Source organism: Mizuhopecten yessoensis, unplaced genomic scaffold, assembly GCF_002113885.1.
Source record: "Mizuhopecten yessoensis strain PY_sf001 unplaced genomic scaffold, ASM211388v2 scaffold11057, whole genome shotgun sequence".
Lineage (NCBI taxonomy): Eukaryota > Metazoa > Mollusca > Bivalvia > Pectinida > Pectinidae > Mizuhopecten > Mizuhopecten yessoensis.
The window spans coordinates 433,921-451,917 of record NW_018408857.1 but is presented as its reverse complement, the minus strand read 5'-3'; the positions used below and the strand labels follow the sequence as shown (position 1 = coordinate 451,917).

Here is a 17,997-nt window from a genome sequence, read left to right as displayed (position 1 = left end):
GTAGTACTCCAAATTAGCTAGCTTCTGGATGCATATATCCAGAATCCAGACACTTCTTTTGTCTTAAAAGAAGCTATTTAAGAGTTACAACAAATCTGACTCCTGTGATTTGAAAATAGGTCAAGGTCATTTATTTTCCCACACTTTGTAACTTTTTTTGTTAGGATACATCCTTTTCTGTGAGTTAATTTGTGTACCTGTGGTGACATCTTTGTGTTCCTCAAAGGAAGCAAAAGGTATGTAAGGGCGCTGGATGTTCCAGATGTTGATGCTGAAGTCGACGAGAAGGGAGGAGCTAGCAATGTGGTACCGCCTCTGAGGACGCCATCGTATCCGCATCACCGAGGCGACCGTGTGAATTGTATACAGTAGCTTATTCCTCTGGAGGTCCCACACCTGTAAAAGGTCAAAGTTCAATCAGTAAAATGATCCATGTCCAAGGGGTATCCCAGGATCAATAATTCTTTTAATCATCTATTTTTTTTTTATTCAAAACGAAAAATCTACAATAAGATTCATCAGTTAGGAAATATGTAATATCAAAGTTTTTGTTTTTACACAAACAATGTACATATTAAACGTGGCGCGACGTTTCAAGACCGACTGGTCCCTTTGTCAAGCTATGACTGAGTGCACCATTTGTATTTGTTTACCTGTACAACGATGTGATTTGACGATAGCTTGCCAAAGGGACTTGAAATGTTGCGACATGTTTGATATGTATATTGTTTGTGTAAAAAGGAAAACTTTGATTTAAGATCAAATACTTTTAGCCTTCTCTAGGACCTTTTTTTTTTGTGTCACATAATTACACTTTTTACCATAAAATATAATCAATAACATCTAAAAACTTAAATTTAAGTTTAGGGATAAAATTTTCATACAAATGAAAAATTGAATTTTTTAAATGTTAAAAAACATGGGGAAATAAAAATTAGGCTGAAAAAAATAACAACACTAACTTCATTTCCACTTACAATTTGAACCAGATTCAATGATGAACATTTTTAGAGAAAACAATTGAAGTTCAGTTCCTCCAGTTTTTTTTTTTTTTTATAAAATTCATGTATTTTCAATTCACAACAAGAAAATTGATAACTCTAAACAAGAAAACATACCTACACCCCCTGTTACAGCTCTGATGGAAATAGAGTTCAAAGCAAAGTCTGACCTAATTCAGTAAGTGTGAAATCAAGGAAATAGCGATGACCTACATTTTGTTATACAATATATTGGTGTTTCACTCCTAAGGAGGGACAATTTTGATAAATGCTTAACTTTTAGTATAAGAGTAATGTCATTAAAAGTAAAATCTGATCAATGTTAATTAAGTAGAAGATATATATAGGTCACAGTGACCCACATTTTGACATCACGCAATTGTTATGACTGGGGAATCCCCCCTTCTCAATCCTGGGGTGAGGCAAGAATACCTCACACCGAGTAAGGTGAGGATACACCTGTCCAGGGTAAGAGAATTATATGACACAGTCATTTCATTTGATATATCGTTTTAGTAACCCTCAAGATGGATCCACAAATTCGATGAACTGTGGACCTCTATTATTACGGTAGTTAAGCTACAGTTCATCATATAAAGTAAATGGAAAGTGAAACCAGTCAGTAAAGAGAAAATAGATGTATGTCACAGTTACCAGACCTACAACTGATATATTGCTGTGGTACTTCTCAAGATGTACCCAAATATGAAGTTTGAGAAATGTTGGACTTGCATTATTAGGGTTAATGAGCTAAAAATCAGAAATCTAGCCAAGACACTACACCGATGGATGGATGTACAGACTAATGGAAAAGACAAACAGTTAGTGCCCCCTTTATTATGTCGCTGGGCCCCAAGAAATACAGTGGGAGCCGATCTTTAAGTAAATTAATTTAAGAACTTATTGGGGATCATTGACCGACCTTGATGGATTTGTCACGGCCCGCAGTGCCGATCCAATTCCTATCTTCAGGATGCCAATCTATACTAAACACTGGGCCACTGTGTGCAGTAATCTGTTTCTGTACGCGGTCCGGCTGTCTCATATCCCAGATCTGAAATGCACAAAAACAAAGTCCAATGAACTCTCATCCATCTTGTCTCCGAAAGTTAAATCTCCTGTCCAGACAGAAACATTATTATATGTTTTAGGTTTTCTCCGAGTACACTTGTTTTTTTAACCATATTAAAACTCCCTGTGCGTTAATATATATCGTGGCCAACAAGAATACTTAATTTGAGTTTATAATCACCCCAACCAACATAAACGCCCCTTAACATTTTTCCCGGTCTGCAAGTCCCATTCTTTCAACTAAATTTACCAACTTAGATGAAATAGAATTAATTATGGCTACTTTTTAGGATCTTTTGAAATCATTCAAATTTTCCCAAATTGTTAGGCACCCAGCTCACATACAGTATGCTATGCAGACCCCAAAAATATGTGAACATAAAATGACTAACAATTGATTTGTGTTTTGTGCTTAAAAGATATGATTAACATTCATGATATAACAGAGGTCATTATTTTTTTCAACTTCTCGGCTGAGAGTCGAACCCGGGACCTCTGGCTTACTAGTCTTACACTTTACCAAATGAGCTCAAGAGAAATTCTCCCTAGCCGAGTCAGTAGGAAGCGGCTAGTATTTAACCAGGTTGACATACTCTGTCTCCAGAAAAGAACTCATCCCGAGTTTTTCAGGGGTCATAGCGGTTCTTGTGAAAGTATATCGCTAAGTGTATTTGTCAATATTACCCGGGTCCCTACGTGGGTGCCAATGTAACAGAGGTCATTATTTTTTCAATGCCTCCGCTAAGAGTCGGGACCTCCAGCTTACTAATCTTACGCTCTACCGAATGAGCTCAATAGAAATTCTCCCAAGCCAAGTCAGTAGGAAGCGGCTAGTATTTTACCAGTGTGACAATGAAATATTTTGAATTCATAACTGGCAAATTAATTTGAAGAATATAACATTTGAAATACATGTATACTTAATTTCCATTACTGAGTACATTGTATGAAAGTGCTAAGTTTGTGTGACTTTTCTATTTTATTAAATGTTAAAATTTTCACAATCATACCTGAATATTTCCATTTTCATCAGCAGCAGCGAAGTGGAAGTAGCTAAATACACTTGGACAGAACTGGACATCTCGGACACTGCTTCCAGACACAAATGTTGTAGTGACCGTCCGCTTTCTCACATCCTGTACACCATGAAAGCTATTTAATTCATCTTATTTTGTACAGCTCATTTTTCCACATAATTTCACCACACACCTATAAGATTGTCATTTTTTAAAAATTATATTTGTCCTGCAATATGTCATAAGCTCAAGGGGGAGAACACAACTCATCTAAGATCTTCTATAACGTTTCATTGATATCCATGTATTTTAATTGTTCTCAATTAATAAACTGATTATTAAATGGGTAAAAGTTACTCAAAGTGTATGTTATTTCCAACATTATGAGGTTATAACGGTACAGAAGTGTATGGCGATATGTGAATTTAACTTTGATATTCTTATTTTTTTTTACTCCTTAACTTTTTTCTTTTTATTGATACAGATATCTACAGATTTTCTATAATCACCAGAGATAGTGTGCAATTTCTCTTTGAACATGTTCAGTTGAAATTTTAAGTACATGCAATCAGAAAATTTATGCATATTGATATTATGAAACATTTAGTTAAATGATTTTTCCTCATTCATTTTTCATATCATGAAGGAATTCAATTCATTATAAGCAATTATTGAAATATGTACTTCAGTATTTTAAACTTGGATTAACCCTGTAGTGCACTGGAGTTAACATCATAGTGCACTGGAGTTAACATCGTTGTGCACTGGAGTTAACCCTGTAGTGCACTAGAGTTAACATCGTTGTGCACTGGAGTTAACATCGTTGTGCACTGGAGTTAACCCTGTAGTGCACTAGAGTTAACACTGTTGTGCACTGGAGTTAACACTGTTGTGCCCTAGAGTTAACATCGTTGTGCACTGGAGTTACCATCGTTGTGCACTGGAGTTAACATCGTTGTGCACTGGAGTTAACCCTGTAGTGCACTAGAGTTAACACTGTTGTGCACTGGAGTTAACACTGTTGTGCACTGGAGTTAACATCGTTGCGCACTGGAGTTAACACTGTTGTGCACTAGAGTTAACACTGTTGTGCACTGGAGTTAACACTGTTGTGCACTAGAGTTAACACTGTTGTGCACTGGAGTTAACACTGTTGTGCACTAGAGTTAACATCGTTGTGCACTGGAGTTAACATCGTTTGCACTGGAGTTAACCTCGTAGTGCATTGGAGTTAACATCGTTGTGCACTGGAGTTAACATCGTACTGCACTGGAGTTAACATCGTACTGCACTGGAGTTAACATCGTTGTGCACTGGAGTTAACCCTGTTGTGCACTAGAGTTAACACTGTTGTGCACTGGAGTTAACATCGTTGTGCACTGGAGTTAACCCTGTAGTGCACTGGAGTTTACATCGTTGTGCACTGGAGTTAACATTGTTGTGCACTGGAGTTAACATCGTTGTGCACTGGAGTTAACATCGTAGTGCACTGGAGTTAACATCGTAGTGCACTGGAGTTAACATCGTAGTGCACTGGAGTTTACATCGTTGTGCACTGGAGTTAACATCGTTGTGCACTGGAGTTAACACCGTTGTGTACTGGAGTTAACACTGTTATGCACTGGAGTTAACATCGTTGTGCACTGGAGTTGACATCGCTGTGCACTGGAGTTAACATCGTAGTGCACTGGAGTTCATATCGTTGTGCACTGGAGTTAACATCGTAGTGCACTGGAGTTAACACTGTTGTGCACTGGAGTTAACATCGCTGTGCACTGGAGTTTACCCTGTAGTGCACTGGAGTTAACACTGTTGTGCACTGGAGTTAACACCGTGATGCACTGGAGTTGACATCGTTGTGCACTGGAGTTGACATCGTTGTGCACTGGAGTTGACATTGTAGTGCACTGGAGTTAACACCATGATGCACTGGAGTTGACATCGTTGTGCACTGGAGTTGACATCGTTGTGCACTGGAGATAACACTGTTGTGCACTGGAGTTAACATCGCTGTGCACTGGAGTTAACCTTGTAGTGCACTGGAGTTAACACTGTTGTGCACTGGAGTTAACACCGTGATGCATTGGAGTTCACATTGTAGTGCACTGGAGTTCACATTGTAGTGCACTGGAGTTAATACTGTTGTGCACTGGAGTTCACTATAATGTTTTCTCTAGTGCACTACCTTGTTCACTACGTTTGACTACAAAGTGCACTAGATACCAAGTTAAACAATGTAAGAAATATGTGTTGTCTTACCATTTATCAAGATATCAAAGTATAAATTGAAATGTCACATCAACAATACTTACAAACAATTTCATTGATCCATCCTGTGAACCACTTAATAGCAGGTTTACCTCGTTCTCATGGAAACGTACACGGTTTACCGTACGATTATGGTCTGTGAACACGTAATCTGGAAATACATGAATTGCGATACATGTTTACTCTAATTTAAAACTTATATCATATTTTATCATTCAAGTTCACTTTGTATCATATCTTTTCTTTTTCTTAAACTTTATTTTGACATAACATGAAGTTGAAAGAAAATATATTGGCCTTTTTAACTCCATTTTTCCTTAACAAATTACTTTAATCATATTTTGATTACAATGAGTATTGGATTTGTTCAATTTGTTATTAAGATGTGTTAATTCAGAGATAGAGCATGATGGACTTGCAAATATCAATAAAGACCTTAAAAGACATTGTCTGGGCGAGAAGTCAGCATCACCTCACTACACCTGTACCTAACTCATAAACAAATAGCTCTGGTCCAAAACGTCCGACATTTGGAATGTGATAGATGAAATCGGCCAAAGTGTTTAATCATTGTTTGTTATTTTAGAAAAATATGGAAGAAAGCGGGAATGTAGTAAATATTTTGCAAGAAAACAATCAAGCCAATTCTACCATAAGGAATGAATTCTGTGTTTAAACACACAGATCCGGGGGATTTATAACCTACGTACCTTGTTTGGATTTGGTCGTCCTGTTGATGTCCCATACCACAACTGAACCATTGGTGGCTGCCGAAGCTAAAATGTTATCTGAAACAGATAAAGGAACGCTTCCATCATTATCCTGATCTACTGTTACAGGAAAACTGACCAGTTTAATCACAATAGAAAATATTTAATATATCTATTAAGTGTTAACTGTTAAACAAGAGGCCCATTGGGTCTGTCTCGCTCAACTATTTCTTTTTTACCTGAACATCATGAGCCCACTCTTCCTTCATGTTACACTATGGATTATTATGTTACAAGAATAGAGGATGGTTCATAGCACATTTGGTTGAGATACCTATATGTGCATTTAGTTATAGGGTGGGGATTTCAATCATTCCCATGATTAAGACCCTAGGGGTGGGGATTTCAATCCTTCCCATGATTAAGTCCCTAGGGTTGGGGATTTCAATCCTTCCCATGATTAAGTCCCTTGGGGTGGGGATTTCAATCCTTCCCATGATTGAGTCCCTTGGGGTGGGGATTTCAATCCTTCCCATGATTAAGTCCCTTGGGGTGGGGATTTCAATCCTTCCCATGATTAAGCCCCTAGGGGTGAGGATTTCAATCCTTCCCATGATTAAGTCCCTTGGGGTGGGGATTTCAATCCTTCCCATGATTGAGTCCCTTGGGGTGGGGATTTCAATCCTTCCCATGATTAAGTCCCTAGGGGTGGGGATTTCAATCCTTCCCATGATTGAGTACCTAGGGGTGGGGATTTCAATCCTTCCCTTGATTAAGTCCCTAGGGGTGGGGCAAGCACTTGATACTTATCCTTATGGTAGCATCATTGTGCTCATGTCTTTATGCTCAGCAAACAGTTATATGATTATAGGTTAGGAATCTCAACGAATTCCATGTTACAGCTCAATGCCTTAGTCCATAACCAGGAGACCAGACCCAGAGATAAGCCGGTTAGCATAAATGTCTTTCCATACCTAGTATTTGTACACATGATTAGGGATATTGATTGATTTCATATCATGACCCAGGGACAAGGTCCCCAGGAGTGGGGCTGGACCCAGGAGCCAATGCTGCTAGCATCATTGTGTTAACTTCTTCACGTCGAGCAATTGTTTGCATGGTTATATTTGACGGTGGGCTTAATACCAGACGTCAGCTTATTGTCCAGTAAATATGGTAAAATATTCTGGGCAGGATCATAAGGGGACCATTACTATATAACGTTATGCAAGATTTATTCTGGATAATGTTAGCGTGAAAATAAGATAATTACCATCATTTTGATTCCATGTGACATCCGATGCACTGAAATTGAGGTTGACGTTTCGTCCCACACGAAGATTCATTTTCTCCTCAAACCTCTCATCTTCGATGCCAAATATTTTGAAGACTTGAAAAGTATGTAAGAGAAAAATGATATAATGAATAGTTACAAAAAAATAAAAGTAATAAGAATATTCACTGTCAAATACAATAATAATAACAGACTTATTTTTGCCTTAACTACAGAATGATATTGAAAATTAAACAAAATAAACATCTAGAAAATATTTGTAAAACAGACATATGTCCCATCCTCAATACTCCTGGGATTATGTTCACTTTCGCGCTCTGCACCCCTGGAATATGTCATGACAAAATCTAAGGCTCAGCGTGCACCGCCTTGTGGATGAGACAAGAAGACTAGTTTGATCCTTTGATGTACATCAAAAGAATCTCACGGTAACGTAATGGTAAAATTGACTGGCTTTGAAGACGGGTGTTGCTTCTCTAGTAATCTTCAAAGGACAGGTATCAGCCTAGTGATTGGTCAGGTGTTTTTTTTACCCGAGAACAACCAAATAACTGGCAGCATGCCATCAATTTTGCTGACTTATTCCAGGCAATTCTAACCAAAATCAGAGAAGTGGAAAATATAGGCCATAGGGATCTTATAAAATGTTATTCTAATGACCATACAATATAATTGTTATTATCATAAAATATGATTGCTATTATAAAAGTGTTCATGTCATTTGATGGTGCTGTACTTGCTAGGAGATACAGTAGCTGTAATTTGATGACAATTAGACTAAAAATGTTTGAGAAATGGAGCTAACACATAGTGAAGCCAAAGTCGGTGAAAAGGAAAACATGGGTTGCAGTGATCTACTTGTAACAACATGGTGCAGTATTCCTGAAGATGTTTCCAGACATAAAGTTTGGTGACCGAGTCTAACACAAATATCCTTCAGAAACCATGCAATATCAAACTTGCACAGATCAAAGATATTATAGTTTACTGTTATGAGCAGAAAGCTTCATGTAAATTGAAGCAGTCCTTCAAGAGTTAATTTGTACGAAAACCGTTCGTACAGAAACTGATGACACAAATGGATAGATCCCTATACGTCACATTTGTTTCACATTTGTCACAATGAAGATGGTAGCAAAATCAGACACACGACACCACTTGCAGTTATAATGCTATGAATGCAACTTCGTTTTGGTTGGTTTATAATATATTGAATATGCAATGCAAAATGCAAAAATATAAATGACATTTCATTACAACGAATCTCGAATGAGGTATTCAAGTATTTATAGTCTTTTCAATCTAATCTTCTCGACTACAAAACAATACAAATTGCAATTGACTTAAATGTTACAAAAATTTGCTTCAAAAGGCATCGATACATCATCTGATTTACATGATACCTTACAGACTGAACAGGTATTGCTAATTACTGTATACCAGGAAATGTTTACTGCACTTTAACTTTCACCTTTTTCACCCTTCGTAACATGTGGGGTAATTAACATTACAGGGGACACTTGTAGATAACATAATATATACGTAGTACTTAATTAAATGCAAAGCGAAAATTTAATATTTGGCAAAAATAGATTACACAATCAAATGGTGAAAATTTGACTGGACAAAATAATCTCGGTATATAGTTTTATAACTTACCATTGCGGCCTGCAACCACAGCAAGAGAAGAGTCTCGATTGATAGCCAAGGCATTTACAGCTCCCTCACAATTGCAGTACATTGTCTTGACTACTGCTGGGTTGACTATATAAATTTATAACATTAAAATCAATATACTGTAATAGTTACATGAAAAGTGATTATAATAAGTACATATAAGTACAGACAAATGACCAAACAAGCAAATCATATTACAATATACATAATATAATTTTTGTCAACTGCAGAATATAACTATGTACTACAAATTAAGTATTATACCAATGGACCATATCATGTTTTATCAAAATTGACATTTCAATCTGTTATTCTTCCCAAATCAGGCAAATGTTCACATATGCATCATTTCATAATTTCATGATCAAATATAAATTTTAAGTACAATTTCTATCAAAGAGAACATTGAAAAATCATAAACACAACAATGCACATATATGTATACATATATCCTTTGAAAGATCTGTCAAAAGGAGTCATGACCCAGCATAATCTAAAACTCAATTACAGTATGTATGTAACACCTAATTACAGTGTATATGTTACGCCCAATAACAGTATATGTAGTACTCAATTACAGTGTGTATGTAACAACCAATTACAGTATGTATGTAACACCTAATTACAGTGTATATGTTACACCCAATAACAGTATATGTAGTACTCAATTACAATGTGTATGTAACACCCAATTACAGTATGTATGTAACACCTAATTACAGTGTATATGTTACACCCAATAACAGTGTATGTAATACTCAATTACAGTGTGTATGTAACACCCAATTACGGTGTGTTTGTAACACCCAATTACAGTGTGTATGTAACACCCAATTACAGTGTGTTTGTAACCCCCAATTACAGTGTGTATGTAACACCCAATTACAGTGTGTTTGTAACCCCCAATTACAGTGTGTATGTAACACCCAATTACAGTGTGTATGTTACACCAATTACAGTGTGTATGTTACACCCAATTACAGTGTGTATGTAGCAACCAATTATAGTGTGTATGCAACATCCAATTACAGTGGGTATGTAAAACACAATTACAGTGTGTCTGTAACACCCAATTACAGTGTATATATGTAATACCCAATTACAGTGTGTATGTAACACCTAATTACAGTGTATATGTTACACCCAATAACAGTATATGTAGTACTCAATTACAGTGTGTATGTAACAACCAATTACAGTATGTATGTAACACCTAATTACAGTGTATATGTTACGCCCAATAACAGTATATGTAGTACTCAATTACAGTGTGTATGTAAAACCCAATTACAGTATGTATGTAACACCTAATTACAGTGTATATGTTACGCCCAATAACAGTATATGTAGTACTCAATTACAGTGTGTATGTAAAACCCAATTACAGTATGTATGTAACACCTAATTACAGTGTATATGTTACGCCCAATAACAGTATATGTAGTACTCAATTACAGTGTGTATGTAACACCTAATTACAGTGTATATGTTACGCCCAATAACAGTATATGTAGTACTCAATTACAGTGTGTATGTAAAACCCAATTACAGTATGTATGTAACACCTAATTACAGTGTATATGTTACGCCCAATAACAGTATATGTAGTACTCAATTACAGTGTGTATGTAAAACCCAATTACAGTATGTATGTAACACCTAATTACAGTGTATATGTTACACCCAATAACAGTGTATGTAGTACTCAATTACAGTGTGTATGTAACACCTAATTACAGTGTGTATGTTACACTCAATATCAGCATTTATGTAAAACCTAATTACAGTATGTATGTAACACCTAATTACAGTGTGTATGCAACACCTATTTCTACAAATTTGTAACAATCAGTCAATGTGTATATATTTATAGCAACTTTTTAACATTATTTACAAATGTAACACACTCAATAACTGTATATGTACAAGTAATTGTGTATGTGTGTAAGTATATCATGTGTGTTTTATCTATACTATCTAAAAATGGTTTATATATCAATATAGTTATATATATGATGAGTACTTACGGTGCAAGTAGTGTATCTGTGTGTAACTAGTGTTTGTGTTTATGTTATATATTGTGTATATTTAGGAAAGTGAACATGTGTGTTAACTGATACTGTACAGTAGTGTAGAAGTATTATTGTGTATGTTTGTAATTGCTATACCTTTTCATATCCAAAATTTCTATCAATCCAGTCACAGTTCTTCAAACCTTAATTAATTTAAAAATCACTATTCCCAGAATTATTCATACTCTTTGATAGTAAATCTGTATCACCTATCCATCATAATTATAACCCTTATGTTAAATATTCAATATACCATTTGAGATCACATGCTGTAAACTATCTTTAATTGAATTGAACACTTCACATACAAAGCATTAACTTTCAGAAAACAAAACCAAAATCACTAGAGAAATAACAGAAGAACTGATTCAGAAAAAAAAGGAAGAAAAGTTGAAATAAAACATTGAAGATTAATACATACCACGGTCATGGACCGCTCGGGATACGTTATGCATCATACTCATGATCTGTGTTTTCTTCTGGATTATTTTATCCTTTACTACTAAAATGTGTGGTCCATGGTATCTACGTATCAGCTGCTCTTGATCTCATTATGTCAGCTACAATACAAAAACAATATTCAATCAACAATATATTTTTTATCAAATTGTTGCATTCTTTTGTAAATGTAAGGAAACTGGCCATAGCAGTCAGCATAAACGAACAAGCCCTCACAAAGATATCACATTTGGTTCAAATCATCCGATAAGTGTTTCTTGTAAATTAGCAAACTGACAGAGATAATAATTATAAATAAGAAAAAATATGTTCACTATTAATTCATGAAGTTTAAAAAAAAAATATATACTTATTTTCTTAATTGTTTTCTGATTTCGAAAACATATAAGTTTAAAGAATATCAATTATAAAGGAATGGTAAGGTAAATCTTTCATAACATCATCCATTTGAAAACAGATTTGCTGACGCTGTATTGAATATAGTTAAATATCAGGTGTGTATATGTGACCAGTGCACTCTGCCGATTGAGCTATATATATAGCTGTAAAGATCTATAATAGCTCTATTGATCCATCTGAAATAGGTCTTTTGAGCTATTTTAATGTGATTTTCTGTTTGAAGGAAAACGAAACAAAGTCGCTTTTAAAAAAAGATTTTATCATTAGGTTGATAACAAAAGACATTAAATACAAGTATTCTTTTTAAAACATAATGTAAAATAATCGGAAATTTTACATTTATGAAAAATGAAAATAAACATCTAAATGTATACTTTTTGTAGTCAACAATACCATAAACCTTATTGTTTTATGCGACTTTGCTTTGATTTAATGAAATTGAAATATGAGAAATTATAGCTCAATAGCTATATACAATGTAGGTCTTTACTTATAGCTCAATCAGCAGAGTGTACTGGACCTGATATACTATCACGGACTTAGATAGCAATCTAATTCATGACAGGCGCTTACACCGAGAACATTTTGACAGGTAATCACCTCCCTAACATCTTATCAAGATGACGCCATAATTAGTTGTTTCCATAGAACGGTCTCACTGTTTTCTTTATGCGACTGTCAGAGCGTGTCAACGACTGTTGACATGTGACATCCGATATTGCAACTAAATTACTAAAAAGGGCCGCCAAGCATTCTTACCAATATATCTTTCATATTCAATGTAAGGTAGGGTTGTTATCTGATAACCGAAAGGTTGTGTTAATTACATGCAATGATCAAAGACTGCATCGCGAGTTTATTTACAAGAAGAAAGTACTTCATCTTTAACCCTGTTTGTGAAGTACGTCACCAGAATTCGTGTATAAAATTGTTTCCGCTTCCGCTTCATGATCACCGAAACGTTTGAACAATATAGTGTTAAATCCAACTTAGTATCAAACATTTACATGATACACTCTAAAACTCCATTCGCGTTATAGATGCTAAAGTTGTGTTTTGAAAATGAGTTTTCAGCAAAGATCTCCGTTTCCACAGCAAGCCGGATATGGACAGAATAGTAGCAGTTCAAAACAGTCAAGTCCACAAAGCAATTTACAGGGGTGGGGTACACCTGCAAGGGGTTATTCTCCGAACCCCAGTCCGCGGGCCGACAGACAATTTCAATCGCCAGGTTCTGCGAAAAATCACAGTCCTAGGCATTTGAATTTCAGTTCTTCGAGTTATAATTCTCCTCCGTTTATGAATTCGTCAGGGTATTCCCACCCGTACGATAGGTATTCGTCCCCAGGTGATCCGAGGTTCAAAACGCCCCATTCTCCAAATATGTTCTCTCCCCCGGGTTCAAGAGGTCGAGGCGGTTACAGTGGCAGAAAGCATAATCAGAATTTCCACAGAAACTTTCATCAGGTACATAGAGTTTGCTCTTTAGTTCTGCTCTCTAATCATATGATATTATCTTTTGAAAAAAAATCGACAAATGCATATAATTTTCAGTAATTTTCATATAGTTACGTTGCACATCTGTCAAAATCACACGACAATTTTTGTGATCATTTGCTCTTTTTAGCTGTTCACCATAAAATTGAATCTCATTAAATAAGTTTACTTGTGATATTAAGTTTGAAACATTTCATATTCTAGGTAATAGTATTCATAGTTTCATACTAATGTATTTATGCCTGAATGTTATGTGTATATTTTTTATAGAATGTATATATATACTGATCATGATCAAATATTAATATATACTGATCATGATAAAATAATGCAGACTATCTTTAGGGAAATATGTGTGAGACATGGTATCCAGGTCCAGCTATACATAATATATGATTTTAAAACTGTTGAACAATTCAGAAGAATTTTTAAAGCTAGCTATAGCTATAAGCTATATTTTTTATCTGTACCATGTTCTGTCATCCCTTTTCACTTCCATGGATGGTTGACTGAGGGATTTCTATACACATCATGAATATAATTGTTTTCTAGATCTTTTTTCAAATATGCAAGACTAAAACCTCTTAAAATTGCAAAGTAAATTAACTTGCTTTCCAGAATCCGAGACAAGACCGTAATTGTAATCCGGGAGGCAGTGCCAATATTGAAGATTACTTCCATCCGAGTATGTTACACGATCCGTGGAAATTTAGTAGTCCCGTTCCTGTTACGCACACACCATCGCTGACAACATGATGAAAATCACCCTAAAAAAGTTCGGTTCAGGACCTAAAACAGTTTGGTTCAGGAAAATTTAGGGGAGAGTATCTGGTAACCTTAAAAAGACCCAATGCTTTGCCCCTTAACCTACCGTTCACTTCAGGTATAACATACATGTGCTCATTCACTTTCTGTAACATGCAAAATGTATGCGAACTAAGGCAGCAAGTTTTCCTACCTTATGAATGTGGCCATCCCATGCAACCATATGGCCAACAGATATTCACAATGGTAGGCGGTAAATAGAGGCAGTATAAGTTTACTTTGTATGCAGAACTGTGTGAACAAACGTGAAATGAATATCAATGGTATTGTTTAAAAAAAAAGCATGTATTGATTCTCTCAAACAACACGCAGTGCTGAGATAAATGTGTATAATGTACAGATGTGCAATTTGTACATATACATTCTTGTACATATACATATGGTATATACCATATATACATATGGATTTTATAGACAAATATTCATGCCATGATAAATTGTGAAGGTCTGAAATTAATGGATATTTCAGACTAGTGTTGTATTAAATAGACTAAGGATTCGGGAGCGATTAGAAAAAGGATTTTTTCCGAAAAATGAAATTTCTCCAGGGATGTATTGGCAGCTTTGCAAATTCGACACAGAAATTGAAAAAAAAACAAAGAAAATTGGTGTGAAATTTGTGTTTTATATACATTTGTACAACAAGACATTTGTCACTCAATTGTCGCCAAGACAGGCAGCGTTTTAATGAACAATGTTTTTTAGCATCATAGAGATTTTATTTCTGATAAACAGACTTTGCAGGGGATTGAATCAATTGATAATGTATTGTTGGTGTTAATGTGGAAAAACAACATTTTAATGTAATGGATATTTATTTAGTGACTAGTGAACATTAAATTGTCATTGATATTTATCAGGTAAATGATTAAGTTCAGCAGTATTTAAATGTCTGAGTTCTTGGTTCACATTTAAATTTTGAGTTTAAAATGAACATACATTAACATTACTTTCTATTGACAAAGTCAATTTTTTAATTAAGATATTCTTTTATTTTGATGTAACTTTTGTAAAACCAATGTAATTATCTAGTTCTGTCATGTATAGATTTGAAAAAAAAGTGAAACAGTATAAATTAACGAAATAAACTTTTTTAAATGTTTTCTATATTTGAAGTGTATGTTTTATATATTGTATTTGGTCTCATTCTATTCCTTATAATTATCTAATAATGATTTTGATTAGCAACGATCTAATAAACAGCCCAAGAAATCTATCAGTTTTGTGTCTGAAACAAGGGAAGTATTCCCCAAATTACAGTCGTTAATTATATAACCATACTGTGATAGTGTCACCTATGATTGTATCCGTAGATTGTATATTTTTCAATTATGGACTTTAGTTGAGGTCAATATGTTGTTTATCAGGTCGGTATATGGACCCGAGACAATGATATTGACAGAAGTCGCCATCCAAGGTCCATATTACTCTATCAGGTCCATATAACAATATATACACTGAGACAAAATTAAATTCCTGAACTTTTATATTACACATCATGTCATTATATACATGAGTCAGTATCCCCCGCTTTCACGGAAACGGGGGATATTAATTTGGGTTTGTCTGTCCGTATGTCTGGCACGCTTCGTTTCTGTGCAATAACTACAACAAATGTAAACTAATTTTCTTCAAGCTTGGTCACAAGGTTAAATGCTCAGCCAAGTTCGTTGACCACTTTCAGCGGACCCCATTTGGTGGAGTCATGGCCCCTTGAATAACGAAAAACATCATTATCTGCTGTGGTTCGTTTCTGTGCAATAACTACAACAAATGTTGACCGATTTTCTTCAAATTTGGTCAGAGGGTTAAATGCCTTAAGGACTGGGCTAATTACGATAACCACTTTCAGCGGACCCCATTTTGCGGAGTTATGGCCCCTTGAATAATGAAAAATGTCATTATATGTCACAATTCATTTCCGTGCAATAACTACAACAAATGTTGACCGATTTTCTACAAATTTGGTAACAGGGTTAAATGCCTTAAGGGCTTGACCAAGTTTTATGACTACTTTCAGCGAATTTTATTTGATGGAGTTATGGCCCCTTGAATAACGAAAAACATCATCTGCTGTTTCTGTTCATTAACTCTCGCAAATATGATCCGATTGTCTTCAAACTTAGTAACAGGGTTCAACGCATAAAGGGCTCGGCCATGTTTGACAACCACTTTAATCTAACTCCATTTGGCAGAGTTATGGCCCCTTGATTAACGAAAAATGTCATTACTGCAGTTTCCGCTTAATAACTCAAGCAAATATTATCCAAATTTCTCCAAACCTTATTACAATGTTTGTGTTCCTCTGTCTTTCCACCCATCTCGGGCACTCTTAGGTTTTCATGTGATAATTGCTGTAGATATTTTCAGATGTTTCAACCAAATTCTGTATGCACAACAATATCAGACTCGTGCTAAGTTTGCCAACCGATGTGATTTTTGCATATTTACAGATATTCAATGAGATATAGGGCTTTTTTTCCCCCCTTCAAGTTTCAAGCTATACATTATGTCTCAACAGCACGATACTCGCATGTTTAAACCTAACCTCAATAATGTTAACCTACAATTTGTCCTGCAAGTGGGGGATATAAATTCCACGAATTTGCTTGTAAGATATCTAGATTGTAATTAGAGGTAGCTTTCAGAACTAAATATCCAGATCTAACTTTAAAAACATGAGTTTGATTTGGTCACGTGCGAGACAAAAGCAGAACATGGGGGTAGATATGCTTTATAACATTTGTCCAAGAATTACCAGATAAGAATCAAGGAAAATGTGTCTTTCTGTAATATATACTGATAATGATAGGTCATGCCTAAAAAACAATCTTTCAACCATACATAATAGGTACAGAAATTTGAATGGCTGTTAGCCCAGGTCATTTATTTAAAGTTTGAAGACTTTGTCTTTAGGAAAATCAGTAATTAAAACAAGTATGATAGCTAATGTTGTCCTTAGCAAGCTATAGGCCAAATATGTATAACTCCAGGACACATGGTTTTGAAGACAAAAAATGGTGAAGTTTTAACATAATTGACCACATTGACCTTGAATGATGGTTAGTTTTACTATATGTTATTCACTCGACATAGTTGATTGCTCTTGCTTTGCCATTAAGTTCTGTAAAAAATATACTAGAAAATTTGGCCTTCATTAAATTAAAAGAAAATGTCAAGGACCAGATTGAGGTGGATGTCATGGACTTTCAGGGAAATTTTATACCTAGGTGGAAACTACAATGGTCTGGGTTGGGTGCTACAGTGTCTGTGCTATTCATATGCGTGTGAGGTGGCACTGAAGAATAGGATGAAGTAAGATGCATGTGCACTGTCCTACCTCAAAAACAGAACACCATTATAGCTCTAGCACAGGCGAAACAGGTAGAGGTGTTAAGCTAGGACTGGGTTGGTAGCTAATTAACACCTGATAAGGCAGCCCTTGCAAAATCCTAAACTTACATTGTGTTGATAGTATGGATTGTTTATCTGGGTTGTAATATAAATTAAAGAGCACTTGAGTGGCTTATTCTAGCTTAAACAGAGTTTAAACAAATTAAATGTTGTATTGATCAATGTGAATCTATCCTTTTCTTCAGCAGTGGTCTCCAAGAAACAATTCAACGGATGTTAAGTGGTAATTTAGACTTGGTTCATCAGTTAATGACATATTTAATTTGAAAGGTACACACAGGTATATTTTTTCTT

At 35.3% G+C, this 17,997-nt stretch overlaps 2 protein-coding genes across 3 annotated transcripts in view; one reads left to right on the top strand and one right to left on the bottom strand.

Moving 5' to 3' along the window:
- Positions 1–12,879, bottom strand: part of LOC110465143 (WD repeat-containing protein 24-like) — a 56,686-nt gene extending 43,807 nt beyond the window's left edge. Inside the window, exons 1-9 of one of the 2 annotated variants that reach the window (XM_021520757.1) lie at positions 12,727–12,879; positions 11,531–11,669; positions 9,020–9,124; positions 7,340–7,456; positions 6,067–6,144; positions 5,401–5,507; positions 3,083–3,208; positions 1,924–2,055; positions 198–396 (exon numbers count right to left, since the gene is read on the bottom strand). In XM_021520757.1, coding sequence (XP_021376432.1) covers positions 198–396; positions 1,924–2,055; positions 3,083–3,208; positions 5,401–5,507; positions 6,067–6,144; positions 7,340–7,456; positions 9,020–9,124; positions 11,531–11,573 — 907 coding nt within the window. In that variant the 5' untranslated portion in view covers positions 11,574–11,669; positions 12,727–12,879. Of the gene's footprint in view, positions 1–197; positions 397–1,923; positions 2,056–3,082; positions 3,209–5,400; positions 5,508–6,066; positions 6,145–7,339; positions 7,457–9,019; positions 9,125–11,530; positions 11,670–12,540; positions 12,676–12,726 lie in introns of those variants that run through there. The other variant, XM_021520759.1, reaches the window with a different exon arrangement.
- Positions 12,880–12,944: 65 nt separating this feature from the next.
- On the top strand, positions 12,945–14,885 carry LOC110465145 (M-phase-specific PLK1-interacting protein-like). Its single transcript, XM_021520761.1, has 2 exons — positions 12,945–13,434; positions 14,083–14,885. The coding sequence occupies exons 1-2, from the start codon at positions 13,030–13,032 to the stop codon at positions 14,218–14,220; spliced, it is 543 nt and encodes a 180-aa protein (XP_021376436.1). The 5' UTR covers positions 12,945–13,029; the 3' UTR covers positions 14,221–14,885.
- The last annotated feature ends 3,112 nt before the right edge of the window (positions 14,886–17,997 follow it).

Excerpts from the sequence above, each read along its gene's own strand:
- LOC110465145 (XM_021520761.1), top strand. The coding sequence starts at position 13,030 with ATGAGTTTTCAGCAAAGATCTCCGTTTCCACAGCAAGCCGGATATGGA. Across the intron at positions 13,435-14,082 it reads TCCACAGAAACTTTCATCAG|AATCCGAGACAAGACCGTAA; the intron begins GTACATAGAGTT and ends CTTGCTTTCCAG.